This window comes from Fusarium sambucinum, chromosome IV (genome assembly GCF_050947815.1).
Source record: "Fusarium sambucinum isolate potato_lamoka chromosome IV, whole genome shotgun sequence".
Taxonomy (NCBI): Eukaryota; Fungi; Ascomycota; class Sordariomycetes; order Hypocreales; family Nectriaceae; genus Fusarium; species Fusarium sambucinum.
Window position 1 is genome coordinate 928,994 of NC_139291.1, and position 18,612 is coordinate 947,605.

General features: G+C 48.3%; 9 protein-coding genes across 9 annotated transcripts; 4 read left to right on the plus strand and 5 right to left on the minus strand.

The window, feature by feature from the left end:
• Positions 1–7: 7 nt before the first annotated feature.
• Positions 8–1,064, minus strand: FSST1_000333 (uncharacterized protein; the record flags this gene model as incomplete). The annotated part of the gene is made up of 4 exons (XM_083229413.1): positions 8–271; positions 362–432; positions 795–873; positions 924–1,064. 4 exons carry the CDS (start codon positions 1,062–1,064, stop codon positions 8–10), a joined length of 555 nt encoding a protein of 184 aa, XP_083090515.1.
• Positions 1,065–3,362: 2,298 nt separating this feature from the next.
• FSST1_000334 (adenylate kinase ADK2) lies at positions 3,363–4,223 on the plus strand (the record flags this gene model as incomplete). The annotated part of the gene is made up of 2 exons (XM_083229423.1): positions 3,363–3,519; positions 3,574–4,223. The coding sequence occupies 2 exons, from the start codon at positions 3,363–3,365 to the stop codon at positions 4,221–4,223; spliced, it is 807 nt and encodes a 268-aa protein (XP_083090516.1).
• Positions 4,224–4,941: 718 nt separating this feature from the next.
• FSST1_000335 (ER lumen protein retaining receptor-domain-containing protein) lies at positions 4,942–6,089 on the minus strand (the record flags this gene model as incomplete). The annotated part of the gene is made up of 3 exons (XM_083229433.1): positions 4,942–5,610; positions 5,663–6,022; positions 6,075–6,089. 3 exons carry the CDS (start codon positions 6,087–6,089, stop codon positions 4,942–4,944), a joined length of 1,044 nt encoding a protein of 347 aa, XP_083090517.1.
• A 926-nt stretch (positions 6,090–7,015) lies between these two features.
• Positions 7,016–8,056, plus strand: FSST1_000336 (LicD family-domain-containing protein; the record flags this gene model as incomplete). The annotated part of the gene is made up of 5 exons (XM_083229444.1): positions 7,016–7,130; positions 7,288–7,421; positions 7,471–7,776; positions 7,830–7,957; positions 8,011–8,056. 5 exons carry the CDS (start codon positions 7,016–7,018, stop codon positions 8,054–8,056), a joined length of 729 nt encoding a protein of 242 aa, XP_083090518.1.
• A 333-nt stretch (positions 8,057–8,389) lies between these two features.
• On the minus strand, positions 8,390–9,914 carry FSST1_000337 (uncharacterized protein; the record flags this gene model as incomplete). Its single annotated transcript, XM_083229455.1, has 5 exons — positions 8,390–8,484; positions 8,538–8,989; positions 9,311–9,335; positions 9,460–9,811; positions 9,864–9,914. The coding sequence occupies 5 exons, from the start codon at positions 9,912–9,914 to the stop codon at positions 8,390–8,392; spliced, it is 975 nt and encodes a 324-aa protein (XP_083090519.1).
• Positions 9,915–11,071: 1,157 nt separating this feature from the next.
• On the plus strand, positions 11,072–13,228 carry FSST1_000338 (uncharacterized protein; the record flags this gene model as incomplete). Its single annotated transcript, XM_083229466.1, has 4 exons — positions 11,072–11,187; positions 11,238–12,717; positions 12,764–12,934; positions 12,983–13,228. 4 exons carry the CDS (start codon positions 11,072–11,074, stop codon positions 13,226–13,228), a joined length of 2,013 nt encoding a protein of 670 aa, XP_083090520.1.
• Positions 13,229–13,303: 75 nt separating this feature from the next.
• Positions 13,304–13,988, minus strand: FSST1_000339 (HSP20-like chaperone; the record flags this gene model as incomplete). Its single annotated transcript, XM_083229477.1, has 3 exons — positions 13,304–13,654; positions 13,702–13,904; positions 13,976–13,988. The coding sequence occupies 3 exons, from the start codon at positions 13,986–13,988 to the stop codon at positions 13,304–13,306; spliced, it is 567 nt and encodes a 188-aa protein (XP_083090521.1).
• A 294-nt stretch (positions 13,989–14,282) lies between these two features.
• Positions 14,283–15,377, plus strand: FSST1_000340 (TFIIH/NER complex subunit TFB3; the record flags this gene model as incomplete). The annotated part of the gene is made up of 1 exon (XM_083229489.1): positions 14,283–15,377. One exon carries the CDS (start codon positions 14,283–14,285, stop codon positions 15,375–15,377), a length of 1,095 nt encoding a protein of 364 aa, XP_083090522.1.
• Positions 15,378–15,939: 562 nt separating this feature from the next.
• Positions 15,940–18,091, minus strand: FSST1_000341 (ANTH domain-containing protein; the record flags this gene model as incomplete). The annotated part of the gene is made up of 5 exons (XM_083229500.1): positions 15,940–17,216; positions 17,284–17,395; positions 17,456–17,646; positions 17,697–17,934; positions 18,044–18,091. 5 exons carry the CDS (start codon positions 18,089–18,091, stop codon positions 15,940–15,942), a joined length of 1,866 nt encoding a protein of 621 aa, XP_083090523.1.
• Positions 18,092–18,612: the final 521 nt, after the last annotated feature.

Below are 18,612 nucleotides of genomic sequence, written 5' to 3' on the forward strand. Positions count from 1 at the left end.
TGAAGAACTATCCATTTCTCCCAGGAACGGGGTACGTGGAGTCGAAGGCTTCTGCTTCAGCGACGACGTTGGTATCTAGACAGTACTTATTAGCATTTAGGCCACGAATCTGTTGTAGAATTTGCTCACCTGGACATCTGGCAGTGCGGAAAAACACAGGAATGGAGCTCCAGTGATTGATGACTTGCTCATCAGGAGTGACCTGAGCTGCCTGCTCAGGAAAGATACCAACATAGAGGCCTGGTCGGTGCTCCTCGACAGTACGCAGAGGCTTCACGTCATCAAGACATGTCCTCCTGGACCTGTTCAAAGTTAGAACAATACATCATCAGGTCATTGATCAGGTAGAAGTTCTACTTACAATAGTAGCGACAGTGCACTTGGAGGGGTGTTCCAAGGCGTCAATGTCGCCGTTGTTGTCATCATCGGAGGCTTGACAAATTGAAGATGGAGGATGCAGAATACAGGAAAAGGTCAGAGAGGGCTTTGATAGTATATGAATAAGATCACTTACTTTGTTCAGCCGTTGGCATCTATGACGCCTCCAGGACTGGTAGGCTCAAGAACAGAGCGGTGAAAGCCCATGATGTGAGTCATCAGGTTGGAAGATGCAGTTTCCCTCATCTCTCGGTCGGGTGAGACTCCCGAGCTCTCGATGGTAGCACAGGGTGGGACGTTATCCGTGTTCTCTTTATCAGTAGAGAGAAAGTGAATCGTTGCCTGTGTCTACAGAGTGACGCTGAATGCCAACTTCGGTTCTGGCAGATAAGGTCTGAGTTCATATCGTGACATACCAACGGCAAGTCGCTTCAGCCGAGGTAGATTCCTGAGAAGCTTTCGGAGAGATAGCAGAAAGACCTTGAAAGCTTTCACCTGTTCGCAGATCAGTAAGGCTGGATGGCTGGCGGGGCTATTGTACTTACAAAGTCCTCTGTGAACAAGATACCTTCTCCATTCGGGTCTAGGATAGTAGAGGCAATGTCGTTGTCCTTTGCCTCCGCCAATACGAGCCATTCGAGGCAGGGAAAACGGGCTCCGACAGTGTTGATGTCGGGCTCTTGCATGAAATGGGGTCATCAACTGCCCGCGGCTGGGGCGGTCTGAAGAAGGACTCATTCGTACAATCGTATAGTATATAGAAATGAGAACTGAAAAAGAGTGTCTAAAGAATGACAGAAGACTGAAGACGAAGGAGGATGAAGAAGATGAAAAGTCCAAGACCGGATCTGAGATGGGATTAAATAGATAAATTATTCTCGTTTGTTAGGCAAGAAGCTGAAATTCAGAGGAATTTGTCAATGACAAGTTTTGGTTTCACGCAAATAGGTATTATGCAGTTGGCCGAGGCTTGCCTTGACTGCCTGAAGTCCGACCAAACAGTGTCAAGCAGTGCCAGACGAATACGAGATCAATTTGTACAGCAATCTATCTGGCTCTCAAACTTGAATGGACACATTATGCATATTTGTTCGGTGTAGATTTCTTGCTTCGGTTTGGCCTAGATGAAATTGGCTGAATGACTGCACGATTGTGTCCAGACTGGACTATCACCAATCTCACCTCTTGGGCCGGACCTCAGGATCTCGGAAAAGGTAGCCGGCAGAAGTAAAAGAGATGAAACACTTAGGCCATTTTATGCCATTTAAGCCAGACCTTTATGTTGTTTATTTTTATGCTCTAAATCCTGTATGATTCGCCACGAAGTTTGGTCTGGTGTTGAGCCGAAAGGTGTTATCGGCTTTGACTGCTGCACTATTGGAGAATCACTGTTAAGCTTACATCTCTTTTTAGATTGACAGAAAGCTGCCACGAATACTCCAAATTCTAAAGGTTAACTCTGATGTTGTCTGCTGGCCGGAGTGTATGATCCGACGACGAAACACCAATTCATACCGCCTTCGGAATTATGAAGTTTGACGGTACGCAAGCGACAACGACCACGGCAATCGTGACGATGTCGCTGCAGTATCCCTTCACAAACCTATGAAATATTTTAAACAAATAAGAAACAACAAAATAATTGAGAAACAGTCACGTCATGACAAATACGGCTTCATTAACCGTGCCCACTGTCCTACCCTATGCTCAATACGATGATGCTTGCGCGCACAGCTTGGTCTTTATTTGTGCCGAGGCAAGCGAGGTATGTATGGACCGCTTAAACTGTCAGGCCAGCCCATGGGTTTGGGAAATCCGGGGTGCTTGGAAATCCAATGACACACTATCTGTTGATTGGTTGGTAATCACTACACGTGCTAAGTATGTCTTGTCCAACTTGTTTTATACCGCACCCTCTTCCAATCAAGACAGTAAACGATAGTCCATCGCAATCTATCTAGATTCCAACGGCAATAGATTAATAAAACAACAGTGACTAATAGAACAAAAAGATTGGTGACAGCAAATGACACACTATGATGCAGAAAGCATGGCGCCAAGAGAAAGCTGCACCGTTTCCCCAGATCGACAAGATGACTACCCTGAAATGAAACGGTACATTCATCCATTTCCTCCGGTCCCTTGGGATGTGATAATTCGGACTTAAGGCAAAATACCGATTCAAGTTATTGTCACCACCAATGCTCCGATACATTTCCCGGCCTCCGAAATGTCCCGGTGAAGAGGCAGAATCAAGGAAGATGGTGTCAAAAGGTGTCATCTGTGCTGTACTGCCGATTTGACTGTGATACTCTCGTGCAATAGAAATCTAGACTTGTCCAGACTGAATGGAATACGTAGAAGCCAAGGTAACGGCAAGCCACGGTAGAAACTACCGTACCCACCCTGACGGCCGTTCCTGCCTCGCACGGTCCCACAACCCATCTCAACGCCGTCTTCCATCGATCGGTACTTGCCATCTCACCAATAGTTGGTCGCACAACAAGTACCACCCTTGCTCATTCAACTCTCAACACCAACACCATCTTTTTGCGCTTTCTGCCGCCCTATCTTAAGGCCCCCCACTTCCAACCTTCCAACACATCCTCGACTCTCCTCTTCTTACTCTTCATCTTTGTTTCTCTATCTTGTAATCTTTTTTCCAACCTATCGACTGCGTCCTTTATCTATTATAAACTCCTTCTCCCCGTCATAAAAAACCACCACCTGCGTAATCATTCTGGTCTCTCCGATCTCGCCTTTTTTGTGGCTCAACAACTCCCCGCGCCAGCGCCGAACTATCGTACCATTGACCTCAACAAGAAACATTAAATCGTGCAACGACTTTTTTTTTGGATACATAATCGCGCAGCCGCAATTGTATTAATTGCGCATCAATCCCCTTAAAGCATAGCTTCTACGACAAGCTAGCTTCTCAATTGCCCTTTTACTCGCGACGGCCTCATCGTTACAGGTCGCCTAGAATGAACCTGAACAAGGCCGCTCGAGTCATCCTCTTTGGTGCCCCTGGTGTTGGTAAAGGAACACAGAGCGAGCGCTTGCTCTCGCGCTTCCCTCAACTCAATCAAATCAGTACTGGAGACCTTCTTCGTCGCAATGTCAAGGATAGAACACCACTCGGTTAGTTTATGCTCTGGACCCCTCCATTTGTCATGATGCTGACTATTTTCACAGGCATCAAGGTCGAGAACACCATGAAGGCAGGTGGCCTCGTGGCTGACGATTTAATCCTACGACTTATTTCCAACGAATTTTATACTCGCGGCTGGCTTGCCAAGAATGGCTCTAATGTTATGACCCTTTCATCCGAAGCCACAGCACTCGAACATTCTTTCAACAATAACGCTGGTGTCGAATCTTTCATCAACGCTGCGCCTTTCCTCGACGGGCACAGACCATCTGCTGCCTCCGACGACCCCTCAGCTTCGTTCATCCTTGACGGCTTCCCTCGAACAGCATCCCAGGCCGGTCCCCTTGACAAGCTCATCCCCATCAACCTGGTCGTCTCGCTCAAGACACCCGTGTCCGTTATCCTGGAGCGAATTCTCGGGCGCTGGGTTCATGAACCTTCCGGCCGTGTCTACAACACCAGTTTCAACGCGCCCAAGGTACACGGAATGGATGACATCACCGGCGAACCCTTGATTCAGCGCCCTGACGATTCCGAGGAAGTTTACCGCGCCCGATACAAGAAGTTCCAAGAGACCAGCGAGCCTGTCCTGAACCACTATGCTCAAAAGGGCGTTCTAGTTGAGATTGAGGGCATGAGCAGCGACGAGATTAGCCCAAAGCTATTTGCCGAGTTTGAACGACGCTTCGTCTAAAGAAAAGGAAATACCCTCAAGTTTCAACACATTATGTTTTAGTATATATGATTTTGTACTTTGTTCGTTTTTGTCTAGCTTTATTTGTTTGCTTTGGGAGTTTATCGCGGCGAGGATGCTGCTGATGGGAGTTGCAAAAGACAGGACTGGCGAGGCAAATGATGTCCTAGTCAGATGGCGCCAAATGATGGGAGGAGTTGTTTGTCCTTTAGGGACATGGTGACGATTGTATGGGAACGTCTACTGTTTGAACGTATGGAAAAGCTCATGGGCAAGGTTTGCCTGAATGATATCCACATCAAACAGGGGTTTGATCTAAACACTGTGACATTGAGTGATTGACTTCTTCGTTGAGATGCGTTAAAACTTCGCTATGATACATGATCTAGTACCAGCAAAGTTTATCTAAGTCTTAGGGTACAGAATAAGGAATCTAAGAAGTCTGGTCTAAATAACATCAATTGACCTACTAATTTCGTCCTTTATGCTCTTAGCGGCTAATGTTTCTGGTACCTTAATGATAATTCAACATAAAATCATGGCCCGCTGTGCCTGTTTCCTCCATCTCTTCTAACAATTCTGTGCATCCATCGCATTCAACGTTTCACCAAAAATGACAAATCGGGTTATACCTTCCAAGACAGCCCAAGTAAACAATCCGTGATACTCCGTTTCGAGTTCATCCTGTAAAATCATGCGGGGAAACGACACTGCCAGCTTAGTCGCGCCAGCCCTCGCCGCCTTGGAGACCGCTGGGTTGGCCTACTGTTTGACTAGGTCGTAGAGGTGTGTTCTCGTCGTCATCGTCGTCCAGCGCTCGCGCAAGCTCATCGGGATCTTGCATCTTGGCGTCGGGATCAACTGGGCCACCAAGCTCGTCCTGGTCCTGGTTGTGTCGTTCTTGCTCGAGAACACCATCGTCTGCGCTGACTGATATACCACGAGCTCCCCACTTGGGTCGAGCCCCGCGCCTGTTACCACCCTGGTCATCGTCAAAGCCACCAGGACCGTTTTCCTCGTCATCCTCCTCGTCGTGAGCGAAGCGCTTGCCAAAGATGCGACGGAGGAGCCAACTGCGGCTCATATCATCAGCATCAACGATACCGCCGCCGCGGAGCTTGACGCGCTGGCGAGTGTAGTAAACCCAGGCAAAGTCGATGTAGAGAGCAGTCTGGATGACGCCAAAGATGACGGAAATAGGGTTTGGTCCTCGGCCGTTCATTTCGAATTCGCGGATAAACCAGTTGAGGCAGTAGAGCGCGCGGTAGGAGCCGAGGGCGACGAGGTAGAAGGAATCGATAACGGTGGGGACGGTTGTCTGTCTCAGGAGGAGGAGTTGAGGGAGGACACAGACGGATTCGAGAATCTGGGAAAACACCCACATCCACTATGAAGACGTTAGCAATGCTATAATTATTTGGGGAATTGGTTTAACGTACTGTCTGGAAACCTCGGTGTTCACCACGCTCAAAGATGAGCATGACGATTGGCGACAGGACGAAGGAGCCGCCAAGAATGACAGCGCCAATCTTCCAAGACACCTCACGCTCGCGAGAACGAGGGTAGATCCATTGCATGATAGCCAGAATATAAATCGACGAGAGGATGTAAAAGATTTTGAACACAATATTCCACGGCACACTCTCTCTAAACAAGTCGAGGTAGCGGGTGCAGAAGACGAGAGCGTAGAGGACCTGCGTAATGAGGGAGACACCCTCGGCGCTTCGATTGCGGTGGATGGCGAAGATGAGGATGCATTTGGAGAGGGCGTGGGACAAGTCGCCCAGGACACGGAATAGCTACCAAATGTCAGTTTGGAGATCCCATCATGAAGTATGGAAGCATACGTACGTTCCACGCGCCCATTGTCAGGGCGGGTTGCTCAAGTGTGAGCTATAGAAGGAATTCGTATGATTGTTGACCTGCCCGTGGCAAGTTTGGAGTTGAAGAGCAGTTGAGTTGATGGAATGGTCAGAAGAGAAAGGAAAGTTGATAAAGACAAGTTGTCGAGAGTCGTAAGTAGGGGTAGGTACTAGCTTAGGCAGCTCAACTCAGCTCTAGCTTGCCTGGTGATGCGATACGATACGGAGGCGGAGGAGAAAGGTGGAGTATTGGCTTCTCTGACTGGGGAACTTTATGTCGGGGGCCTGGAGCTTGCGTCAGTAGGTTCCCTTGAAGCCTGGTCCCTTGTTAAGCGGGCACTTGAACCTGAACCTGTCGACATCCATTTCAGCCACGGCGGTTTCCATTTCCGGTCAGCTGCGCCTTAGACAATTGAATGCGTGCCTAGCAGTATAGATGTATATTGTTACATACTATGTAGAAGTTTGTAAGATCGGGTCAATAATTCTACCTCTTTTGTATGTGTCCAACTCGATATTGGTATTGGTGATAAGGCCTAACAAAGTATGGAGAGGTCAGGGGTTGTACTGTACTGCCACCAGGTACTCTAGCATGGACCACCAATTGAATCAATGTTTGGTGAATGAATCGCTGAAACTGCCATCGAAACTCAACTTTTCTCCTGTCCAACAACAAACTCAATCCACTCCTTACTCAATCTCTTGATCCATATCACCTTAACTTTGAACTTAGGATTATCAACGGCTTAATCAATAAACATACAACCGTTGGATGTCACTGTCACTGCGGTTTTAGCTCAAACCCCTTGCTCAACCAGCCCCTGCAGATCCAGCCGAAACATCCTCACAAGCCAGTCCACGTCACCTCACGATTTATATTCCTGACGGCGCGCACTAACGAGGTCAGGCGTCAGTCAATTCATACTCATCATGAGGCTATCGGCCTTTTGCGCCGCATTCTGGCTCGTCTGTGCCACTGCTTTAACCATCCCCGAGATCATTGAAAAGTTTGAGGATAATTCGCCGGAAATACCGAAATACTTTCGTAAGTTTCTACTAGACATGAGATGTAATTGGAAGAAATAAATCTTGCTAACAGATTCTAGGGGAACCTCGGTGAATAATATTGGTCTTTGTTGATATCACTTTACTTACCAGACTGCCAAGAGAACACCAACACTATGACTTAAGGTATTTCCAAGAAGCTCTCGAGCCAGCTGCACAAAATGCACGCATCAAGATCCTCATGCAGACATATCTAGCTACACTCCGAGATCTAGGTGTCCAAACATGGCTCATGCATGGATCTCTACTCGGTTGGTGGTGGGGAAAGAAGGTGAGAAACTCAATAACCAGCTACTCAAAATACTCTAACAAATCACCAGGTCATGCCGTGGGACTTGGATGCAGACGTCTCAGTGACTGAAACCGACATGTACTTTCTTTCCGCCTACTACAACATGACCATCTACTACTACCAGTACGACGGGTGTCCGGAGGGTTGTTTCTTCCAGCTTGACATAAATCCTTACTTCAAACATCGTGAGAAAGATGATTGGATGAATGTTATTGATGCTCGTTGGATTGACATGCAGACTGGACTGTTCATCGACATTACAGCTACGCGATATGATCCTGGTCACAAAATGGGTGAGGGCGTCATGTACGACAAGCATGATCACGAGTTCAAGGTATGTCCTTCTTGTAGTTTTGACAGTCTTTATACTGACAATCTGCGAAATAGGACAAGTACATTTTCCCTCTTCTCGATACGACCTTTGAGGGTATTCCAGCCAAGATCCCTTATCGTTATGAGGAGATGCTTACTTCGGAATATGGGCTGGCAGCAGTGTCGAAGACTGACTATTACGGGTATGTATAGAGAGGGTCAACTTGTACGACGTTTTTAGCTGACTAGGAACCAGACACCGATTTGACACGCAGAGAATGCAGTGGGTTCCCGTTAACTGAGGGGAACTTGCCTCGCGAATGATGATTCATGGGGTGTATAGCATAATAGCGATAGACTGGAATATAGAAATGGATTTAGTAACATAGGAAAACGACAGTGGGCTGTCTTTATTATACTCGTTCTTTACTTCTAGTTGGCTGTAGATGTGCAGCAGAAACGTTGGTCTTTCAAGTGTTAGGGTACAAAAATCAGTAATCTAAGACGCACAATCTAATTAACATAAACGTATCTAATAATTTCATTGCTTAAACAGTGAGACTCCAGTGTGTACTCTTGGGGAAACGGTCTAATGCCTACTGCTGGGTCGCAACACTGGTGGTCGACAATCTAGTCTAGAAGCTATTCCTTCGCCTTGCTTGGATCTCTTCATTCAGAACAACTTCACTCCCTTCAAGGTCGCTTTGCAACTGAACAATCTTTCGATACTCTGGAAAAGGTGCGTTTTAGCAAGAATTCTCGCTGGGAATGGACCAGTCTTACCGAAAAATCCTTTAACACATTCCAGCAACGTCGCGGCGCAGAGTATAAGTGCCACAATCTGTCCGAAGCCCCATGCGTTCTCAGAGTCCCCGCTAAGAATACTATCGTTTCCAGCTCTGAGGGCGATGGTCATGTACAAGTGCAGAGGGTATTGTGCCATAGCCAGAGGGACGATAGCCCACACCCGATACTCTGGTTTCTCATGAACCAAGACAGTGAAGTAGATAGCAACCAAGCGGGAAACGTTCAGGCCAGAGGTTATGCCAGTACCTGTGATCAACTTCACGACACCTATGACCGGAGAGAATCTGGCCCAGAATCTGTTGTCAGATATCAGCGGGACGGAGGATGAAGATGGTCTCAAAGCCGCACCGCTGGTTGTTGGGAGTAGGCGGCCTGCTGTAGAAGATCGGGAAAAAATTCGAGCAAGGAAATGAAAAGTAGCACCGCTTCTGTAACAGCTCAGAAGAGCGCTCAGTGAATATGCGAAAGTAATGCCAAAATAAATGCAATCACTTAAGGGGTGTGCATCTGATGGAGACGCTACAAACTGGGTGTTGTAGCAACGACCGGGAAGGTCTTTATCCCACTTTCCAAGTTGAATACAGAAAATCACAAAAAAGGATATGTAAGCAACAACAAACAGGGCTAAAGATATTGCCCGAGTACGCTTCATCTCGTCTTTTAAGCTGGAGACATTGATGAGGCATGCACAGACTGATATACTAGTCTCTCGTTGTAAACTCTGGATGTGATTGGGGGCATTAACTTACGTTGTGAAGCTGACTGTCTCATATACTATGCGCAAGTGGTAGAGGCTTATGGACTCGTATTGGACAAGAGCTGCTAGCAGGATCGCCAAGGCTACAGCAAGTTAAAGACCAACTCGATCAAAGCTGTGCGACGAGAACACGATACTGACCATTCATTATCTGCACATCGCTGATGATTGAGAGTACCTTGTCTATGGCTCTCTTCTTGCAAGCCCAACGTACGCCTTCTGCCCAGAACGATGGGCTTATATCATCGTCGTCTTGATGTCCTTTTAGTTCGGGCACAAGAATCTCAAGAAGACGCCTTGCTTTGCTTTCTGGCGACCTTCTTGAAATGGCCTGTTGTAGTTGCTCTATTAGGTCAAAGAGGGGGAAGTCAAGTTGGAAGAGTGAAGGCCCAATGTCAGTTATCCAAGACAAGTGCGCAGATCTCCATAACGATAAAGACCAGCAAGAGAGAACTAGGGAGAGGCCTGCTTGGAAAGCAAACGCAATGACAATCTGAGCCGAATCATTATTTGTTCAGCCAAAGACGTATTTATCATGGACTTACCCCCAAGCCCGCAATATCAGGATTCGTAGGGCCCACGTTTTGGCAGGTCATGATAAAGACACAAAGATTGAAGAATGTTCAACGATAAATGCAAAACATGGATTGATAAGTTGGTTTAGGCAAAGGAGAAGTCGAGGATTAAGCTTCATTCATATAGAAGAGTGCCATCCTCAATGTGAGAGTGACTAAAGGTAGCGCAATGAGGCTGTACATGCGCTAAAACTGGGTGGCTTGAAGTATCCAATCCGACTGTCAATGGCTGTCATCGAGAGCCTCAAGCGCCTTGTGATGCCTACCTAGCCTAATGGGCAACAAAAGGGATGCCTCTGGAAGCATAAGGGACGAAATTAATAGACCAGTTTTTGATACTAAGACCATGGTTCTTGGACTACTTATTTCTGTACCCCAAGGCTTAGGAGGTCAACTTTTCTGCTACCCGTCAGACTAGTTAGCAAGCAGGTCTTGGATATTTTCCACTTTGTTTGTCCTGAAGGCGGCCTCCCAAATCATAGGCATCACCAGTTGTAGCATGCGATCCTCCAGTCTATCTAAATCCGGCTTAGATACTCCCTTACATTGGGAGTATGGGTTAACAGGCGAGACACTCCGGCATCATGACCAAGCCCGACCTGGTAAAGCAAGTACAGACCCAAAGCCGCTATCTATAATCTGGTGCTGTCAGAAAGTGGACGACGAAGAGGCTACCTCATATGAACCTATAGATGTATTTAAGCATGCCTGGGTATCGCTGTCTTGAGAATTAGCGGCCTTCCTGGAAAAGGAAAAACAATGCTTGCTTGTGGAATTATCGACAAGTTGAGAAGGTCTTGAAGGACACTTTTCTTCTTCTTCTGTAAGGCTGACGTAGCAAAAGACAACTTATTTAATAGTTTGGACTTGGAGTTTTGGAAACATTAACATGGAGTTGAAAGCATAAGAGACGAAGTTGGCAGGCCACTTTATGCTCCTCAAAGGACCCACAGATAGCTTGGCTGTTTAAGACGGATGGACATCTTTAATTTAATGTGAGTGCCCCGCGACTCTGGAACGCGTCTCCCCCACGCGCTATCGGTATCTCAAACATTACTTCATCAACATCACCCCCAAAAAGTCCAATCGCAACAACGCAACCTCTTATTGAACCTGGACACCACCGGATCAGGCAGAATTAATGCGCCAATAAATACTGACTACAACCATTTTCCGCCATGGCCACAGGTATGTCCCAAATAGCCACAAACAAACATGCGACAGACTTGCTAATACAAGCAACAGGCCAGCAGGGCCGCGATGAGCGGCTACAACAACGTCTTCGAGGTGCTCAGTACGAATTATCATTTCGAATTCCGAGAAACTTCGCTAATGCGACCGCAGACGCACGAATATCCAGGACGAATCCTTCAATCTCGACTTTAACCTCGATCTTGCAGGCCTTAACATAGCCAGCTCGACGCCTGCCGCTCCCAAACCAGCGCCGTTGCCCTCATCAGCGAATACTTCTGCTAAGAGAAGAAGATTAGATAATGAGCCGCCACCACCTCCATCGGCGCAGGGAAGCGCACGAAGACGGTCGCCGAGAATAAGATCTGATGATCCCTACGAATTACCCGACACATCTAAGGAATCGGACGCGCAGGATATTTCAGCAGAGGCTCCGGAAGTCGAAGAGCCGGTTAACGATGTAGCCGAGGAAACAGAAGTTCAACCAGAGTCCGAAACAGAACCAGAATCAGAGGCAGAGTCTGAATTACCTAGTCCAGAACAATCGATTGAAGCGCCAGAAGAGAACGAAGCCGAAATCGAATTGCCAATCCTACCGAACGAGAATGCCTCTGCATCGCCAGATGCCCAACCATCAAGTCAAAGAACTGAAGAGGATAACCAAAGCCCCGATGCGCCGCAGCCTATACAAATCGACGCCGTTTCATCGACAACGCAATTACGTGCTGCGCTTGCGGAAGAGGACGATGTACCAGCCTCCTCATCACCACTGGTCAGCAAATTACGTCGAAGTGGGGGTCATTCAATGTCTCGATCGAGAATCTCCCAAGGACGAGCTTCGAGAGCTACGGAAATAAGCCTGGATGCTGAAGAGCTTTCGCCAGAACGACCAGATCCCGCTCCGGCAGATGATGAGTTTTTGGACGACAACCAGGTTGAGGATGAACCAGCCGACATTACAATGGAGTCAGCTGAGGAGCCTGAGGAGCATGAAGAAGAACCTGAGGAGGAAGCCGAGGAGGAACCTGTGGAGGAAAGGAATACCCAAGAAGAAGAAGACGCAGTTGCAGAGGCACTCAATGCAGTCGAGGCAGCGAAAACAATTGGCAGAAAACGTCCCCGAAGGAGCCTACCGTCTCAATCACCTGAAGCAGAGCCCGAAGAACCGGCCGAGGAGGAGCCAGCACCCAAGCGACGGCGCGGACAATCGTCAAGAAGTCCAGCGACACAGAAGCAACCAGCAGTCAAACCCAAAGCCAGTACAAAATCTAGAACAGGGCCAAAGCCGCTCCCAAAACAAGTGCGCAAAACGAAGGAAGCTGAGAAAGCCCGACGAGTTAGTGATGGCTCAGCTATCGAGATTACAGTGCAGCGCTTTGTCAATGTTAAGAAGTATGGCAAAGATGATGGCGAGGAAGATCAACTTGCAGGGGACGTACCATTCATAATGAATGGAGAAACCGTGGTAGATGTCTTTTCGCAGGTCTGCTTCGAAGTCATTGACGGAGTAGTTGCAAAGCTCTACGACACGTTGGGCACCACGGAAGAAAAAGAGAAAAAGAAGGAATGCAGGATAAAAATATTGGCTCTTGAGGCGTATAAAGAAGAGCTCACATCTCGATTACTACAACAGGTAAGATATGCGAGAGCTGTCTTATTAATGCAAACTAACAAGCCAGGCCATCCATCTAAACGACTTGCACACACTTAGAAAACGAGTCCGAATTGTGCAGCGCGAGAAGCTATCTTTAAGAGAAGAGATCATGCGCCTAAAAGCAGAGCGGGAACAAGTCGCTCTAAAAATGGATGCAGTACGTATCAAGCACGAAGAGAATACCAAAGAGTCAAAGGTAAGTTGCTATTGAAACTGTTTTATCGAGCTTTTCTAACATGTATAGTACCGACTCGATACCTCAGCTATGATGCACGATATAGACATGGCGGTTGAAAGGGGACGAGACGCCCCTGAACTTTCGCGTGCCCAAGAGAAAAAGGCCGATCTGGCTAACCTCGAACTTCTTGTGGCACGCATAACCGATGAAGCAAGCTCAGCGAGCTCCGCAGGCGGAATGCTTCAACAAGTAAAAGACTTCAATGCTTTCCTCGAACGCGCAGCGATTGCGCTAGAAACAAAAGGCAGATGATAAAAGTACCACGACAGCAACGAAACGAAACGTCTTCTTTTTTTATATAATTCCAGGCATAAAATACTTTTTTGTTCACTGGATCTTGGCCTTGCTAAAGTCCATCTCGGGGTGCTGCGCCTGGAACTTCTTGAGGATGTCCGCCTTATTTTGCTCATCAGAGCTGGGCAGGCCCTTCTCCTTCTGCTGCTGGTCGAACATCATCTTCTCGACCATGCCGCGGGTCTCGCCATCGAGATCGGACAGCTTGGAGTTGTCGGGCTGGATCTTGGTCACGTCGATCTTGGGAGCAGAAGTGACAACGTGAGGCCACCATTCCATCTTGTTGACCTTGTCGAGATGGATCTCGACGGTCTTGGTGCCATCTGAGTTGGTGCTGAGAGTCCAGGTGGAATCGTCAACGAGCACGGCTTGAGGGAGATCGCCCTGGGGTGGTTAGCCGGGTTTACAGGAGCTGAGAATTGTGTACATACCTGGATGATTGGATCCTGACCCTTGATACCCGCCTGTAGGCTCATCTTCTTGATGGTAATGACGAGATCCCTCGACTTGAGGTTTCCGGGCACGTCAAAGGTGACGTTGAGCTCAGCGATGGTCTGAGTCCACTTGTAGGGAAGAGCAGCCTGCTCCTCGGCCTCCTTGGCCGTAGCGGCAGCGGTCTCGGCAGGTGTGGGTTCTGTCATGAGTTAGTATATGATGAATACCTCGTATTAATAGACTTCATCTCTAATGGGAACTTTAATGTACCTTTATCAGCCATTGTGATGGTTTGTTCAGTTTTGGTGATATGTTATGAGAGAAGTCGATGGAAGCTGTTGGGTAACCATGAGAAGGCTGACAATCATGGAGGGGCAGACTAAGAGTGGGGCGATCCCTCTCAAAGCTTTGACCAATGGGGTAGCCCCCGTCAAGCCTCTCATCCTTGTAGCTTCAGCCGTGCAGAACCAACATTTGGCATAACCTCTTTGTTGATCATCAACCTACATCTTCTAACAACAAACCCTTTTTTTTCCCTTCTCCTCTCCATACTCTCTCTCCTTTACAAACAGTCAAAATGTCTCGCGCAGGCGTCTCAATACGACATGCCACAGAACTCAACGCACCTCCACCGCCCGACCAAGACGAGACATGTCCCGTGTGCAAGACAACCCGCTATTTTAACCGCGACATGGAGTTTCGCATCAACCCGGAATGCTACCACCGCATGTGCAAAACCTGCGTCGAGCGCATCTTCAAAGATGGTCCCAACCAATGTCCCTATGCGGGTTGCCATAAGACGCTGCGTCTACGCGGCTTCAAGACGGCCTTTTTTGCGGATTTGACCGTCGAGCGAGAAGTCGATATTCGGAGACGAGTCGCGGCTGTTTTCAACAGGACAGAGGAGGAATTCGAGACATTGGATGATTTTAATGAGTACCTTGAGATGGTCGAGTGTTTGACAAGCGATCTCGTCTACGGCAACGATGAACAAAAGCGAAAAGCCGAAGCGCAACTCTCCGAATGGGAAGCAAAGCACAAAGCCGACATCGAGCGCAATAGACGATTGGCGCGTGAATCAGACACCGCTCGTCAACAACGCATCGCAGCAGAGGAAGCAGAAGCGCGCCAACGCCGCCTGATGGAACGACAAGAAGAACTAGATGAAAAGGTCAACGCGAAGCGATTCCGCGAAGAAATGCTCGATTCGCTACAGAGTGCCGAGACGGGACGCGCGACGGAAGCAATGGACAAGATCATGCTCAAGAAGAGAGGCCAGAACAAGCGCGACGCCGCATTTGGAGCAGCTGGCGTCGGAAGCGGCCTATCAATCCGTGGACTACGCGAGAAGAAGGGTCCTGTGGTGGACAATAAGCCATACGATCCCTACGGAGGCGTGCGCGTTATGCCAGATCGTGTCGACCTTGCACCTGCGAAATTGGCGACGTATTCCAATGAGTGGGTCGAGATTACAAGGACAAAGGAATCATTCAAGGCTGGTGGGTATAGTCCTGATGAGTTTCTCACAAGGGCTTTATTCGAAGCCTTTTCTGGACTGGGAGTGTTTGTGGATGAGGAGAAGGTTGAAAAGAGTGTTGCTACGGTGGTAGCCAAAGAGGCTGCGGCGACAGGTGAAACGGGTGGGAAAATGGACGTTGATGATCTTTTTTAAACGGTCTTTTTTATTGTTGTTTAGGGCATAGCTATGGCGTTGTAAGGAGTTTGGGAAAATATGAAACGAATATGATGGATCTCTACAGAGATGGGTTCAGAGGATAATAGATATCGGTCAATACACAATATAAATGCCCAGATACCAGGGTATCAGAAACATTGGCTGCTGAAGAATAAGAGACAGAATTTGTAGATCAATTGATGTCGTTTTCTAAAGCCTGGAAGCAACTCTTCGGTTATACACTGGACAGACATGATTATCACAAATAAACATCATGGAATAATATTTTATGACTGCTATTATACTAATCCAAAGAAAATTACCAGGAGAGGACCGAATGGACATGTCCACGAGGATACTTTGTTCCTTTTGAGTATGCCTATTATTTAAATCATCCTTTCGCTTTGTAATAGTCTGTTCGATCTCATCCCCCGAAAACGCCTCGCTTACTATGTGTGAAAGGGAGGATGTACAGCCAAGAAATGGAAACAAGAGTGCGCTGAGAGACGCAATGGATATTTGGATAAAAGCTAGAAGAGTGTTTGAAACCTGCACTGGTCTATTGTTGCCACGGGACTTGGTTTGCTGGACGCGGGAACACGGGCACTGTTGGGATTTGATCGAGACCACCTCCAATCGGTTGCTGGTTAGCTTGCCATCCCTGACCGGTAGCGTGGTTGACGAAGGCGCCTTGTCGGAAGGGGTTGGTGGTGCCAGTAGCCTGGGGAGCAAGGGCAGCACCGGCCGTCTGTGGTCGTTGCTCTTGAGTTGCTGGTGGGAGCATGGAGTTGCGAGCGAAAGGGTTGGTGCCTGTTGGCGCGGCCTGCAGAGGAGCTGCTTGTTGTTGAGGTTGTGGCGGTGCTTGGAAAGCGGAGTTGGAATTTTGAGAGAAAGGAGAAGTATTCTGCTGTGGTGATGATCGGGCGAATGGGTTTGTAGACTGACGGTTAAGATTTGGTGTTGTAGCAGATGATTGCAGGCCTGACTGTTGAGCCATGAGCATAGATTGACGGAAAGGATTGGTGCTTCCTGTCTGCATAGGTTGAAGTCCTTGGGGTTGTCCAGTTTGAGCAGGCTGTTGTAATTGAGGAGCAGCGTTCGGGAAGTTGGCCATTGTGTCTTGGGGAATTGGAGACAGTGAGTTTGGCTGGAATCCCTGTGGCTGAGGAGTAAAACCTCCGAAGCCAGCTCCGGTAAAATCTGGTTGAAGTTGAATTTGGGGTTGCTGTTGCATAAAGCCGGTTTGCTGCGGCTGTTGGAATGGACTGTTGGACGCAAAACCAGTGGGTTGAGGGGCAAAGCCGTTTTGTTGGAACGGCATGCCAGTCGGTTGCTGCTGGAAGGCTTGCGGTTGAGGTTGTTGAGGGTTCACGTTCATGGTCGTCTGGTTCTGTTCGATCGAGTCGAAAAAGTCAATCAGATCCGGATCAGGACCCTTATTGGCTTGAGGCTTGGATTCGGGCGCATTGTTGCCAGTCGAGGAGCTCCCAACCTTGGGGAAGGGGTTGTTTGATGCTGGCGCTGGGAAATCGCTGCTCTTCTTCTTGCTAAGACCTCCTTGCTTCGAACTTGAGCCACCGCCGATCTTCTTGACATCCTGCTCGGCCAGGTACTGTCTACGGTGAACTTCGAAATCGGGATCATGGAGATATTCCTCCAGCTGGCGGCCGAGATTAACAGGAGCATGCTTGAGCTTGGGAACCTCGACTCTGGTGTGGTGTTCGTGCTGTCGCGCTACGCCGAGGTATTGAACGACGTAATCGGTTTGCTTGGTGAACTTTCGGTAAATGGCCATAGCACGCTCGGCATCCACCTTTGACATTTCGAAGAAACCACCTATAGAATTGGAATGTTAGCCAAAGCGGCAGGCTGAGACAAGAGGGGGAGGGGCAAGGAAACCAACCAAGAATACTAATCAGTCCTTGGTTAAGAACTTGGAATAGCGCCAAAAGATCCAAGACAAGCAGTCTGAAAACGGTTATAGTGATTTCGTTCTCGGGCTCGTTCTCCATGACCTGGGATTTATTAGTGCCGAATTCGAGTACAAATCAGGCGCATGCAACAGGTTTGCTTACGTCGCATTTTAACAAGGCTTCGAGCTGGTGTTGCACAATCTCCGTCTCTCGTAATAAGCCCTTCTCGACCGAAAGCTTCTCAAGTCTCGACTCCGAAGCGCGTACCCAGTCAGTCTTTGTCTTTTCGTATGCGCGGGCTCGCTCGGCTAGGTAGTGAGCATAATGTCGAATATTTCGTCCTTGGATTTGTGCTGCCAATGTGTCAATTGCTAGCCGACGTCTCGTTTAGTCCGGAACGTACCATCCGTAAAGCTGCTTATTGCCAATACATTGCGGTGTGTGGAGAGAAAGGCGAGTGTCACATCAGGAGATCCTTCTCTTATCATTAAGTGCACCGTGATGAGACTTTTGAAGACGATAGTCCATGTTGAATCGCGAAGTCGGTATGTGAGTGCGCGAAAGACCTCAGCGACGCCAGCTTCGCCGGAATGGGTAGCAACAAGAATATGCTCGATGTATTTCGTCTTTGGAGGAGCATTCTATAGTGGTCAAGAGTCAGCAAAGGTATGGGATCCTCAAAATGATTAGGCTCATATATCGTTGCTAAGCGCTTCGTAGCTTGGGCGCGCCGCCAAGAGGTACACGTACCTTGATCTTTGTTGCGCCCTTTACGGACTTTTCGAAAGAGCTCGACATGTTGTCTGCTATAAGCTCAATGGAACTATACCGAGCTTACTGTCGTCGGGGCAGAGGAACAAAAAGTTGGGACGACGGAGGTTGCAGCGAGTGACGGGGGACTGTAACAGATAATGATGCTGTGGAGTGATGCCGATGCTCCGGGACAGTGGATGCCGCGATAATGACTGTAGTGCTGAAGATATCGTTGTATCGTGTCTTGTCGAGTAATACCAAGAGGCTCAAGTCACCAGCGCAAGAGAGGGACTTGAAGAAAGAGAGATTGACCGAGAGACAACGAGTGTGTGTCCGTATCCGCGCCCGGGGGACGTGGACGATTCTGGGGCGTGGCAGGACAAGGGGAGGGGGCGTGTGTTAGTAGTCGGGCAGGTTGGACTCTTGAGGTTGGGCTTTGGTTTGGTGGTTGTAGGACAAGTGGAGGTGGTTGATAAGGAAGTACTTGTGGCGGCTAGCAATAAAGAGGTAGGTCACTGTATCCCCCAAACTCTTGGCCTCCGGAAGCGTACTTGACTCCGATATTG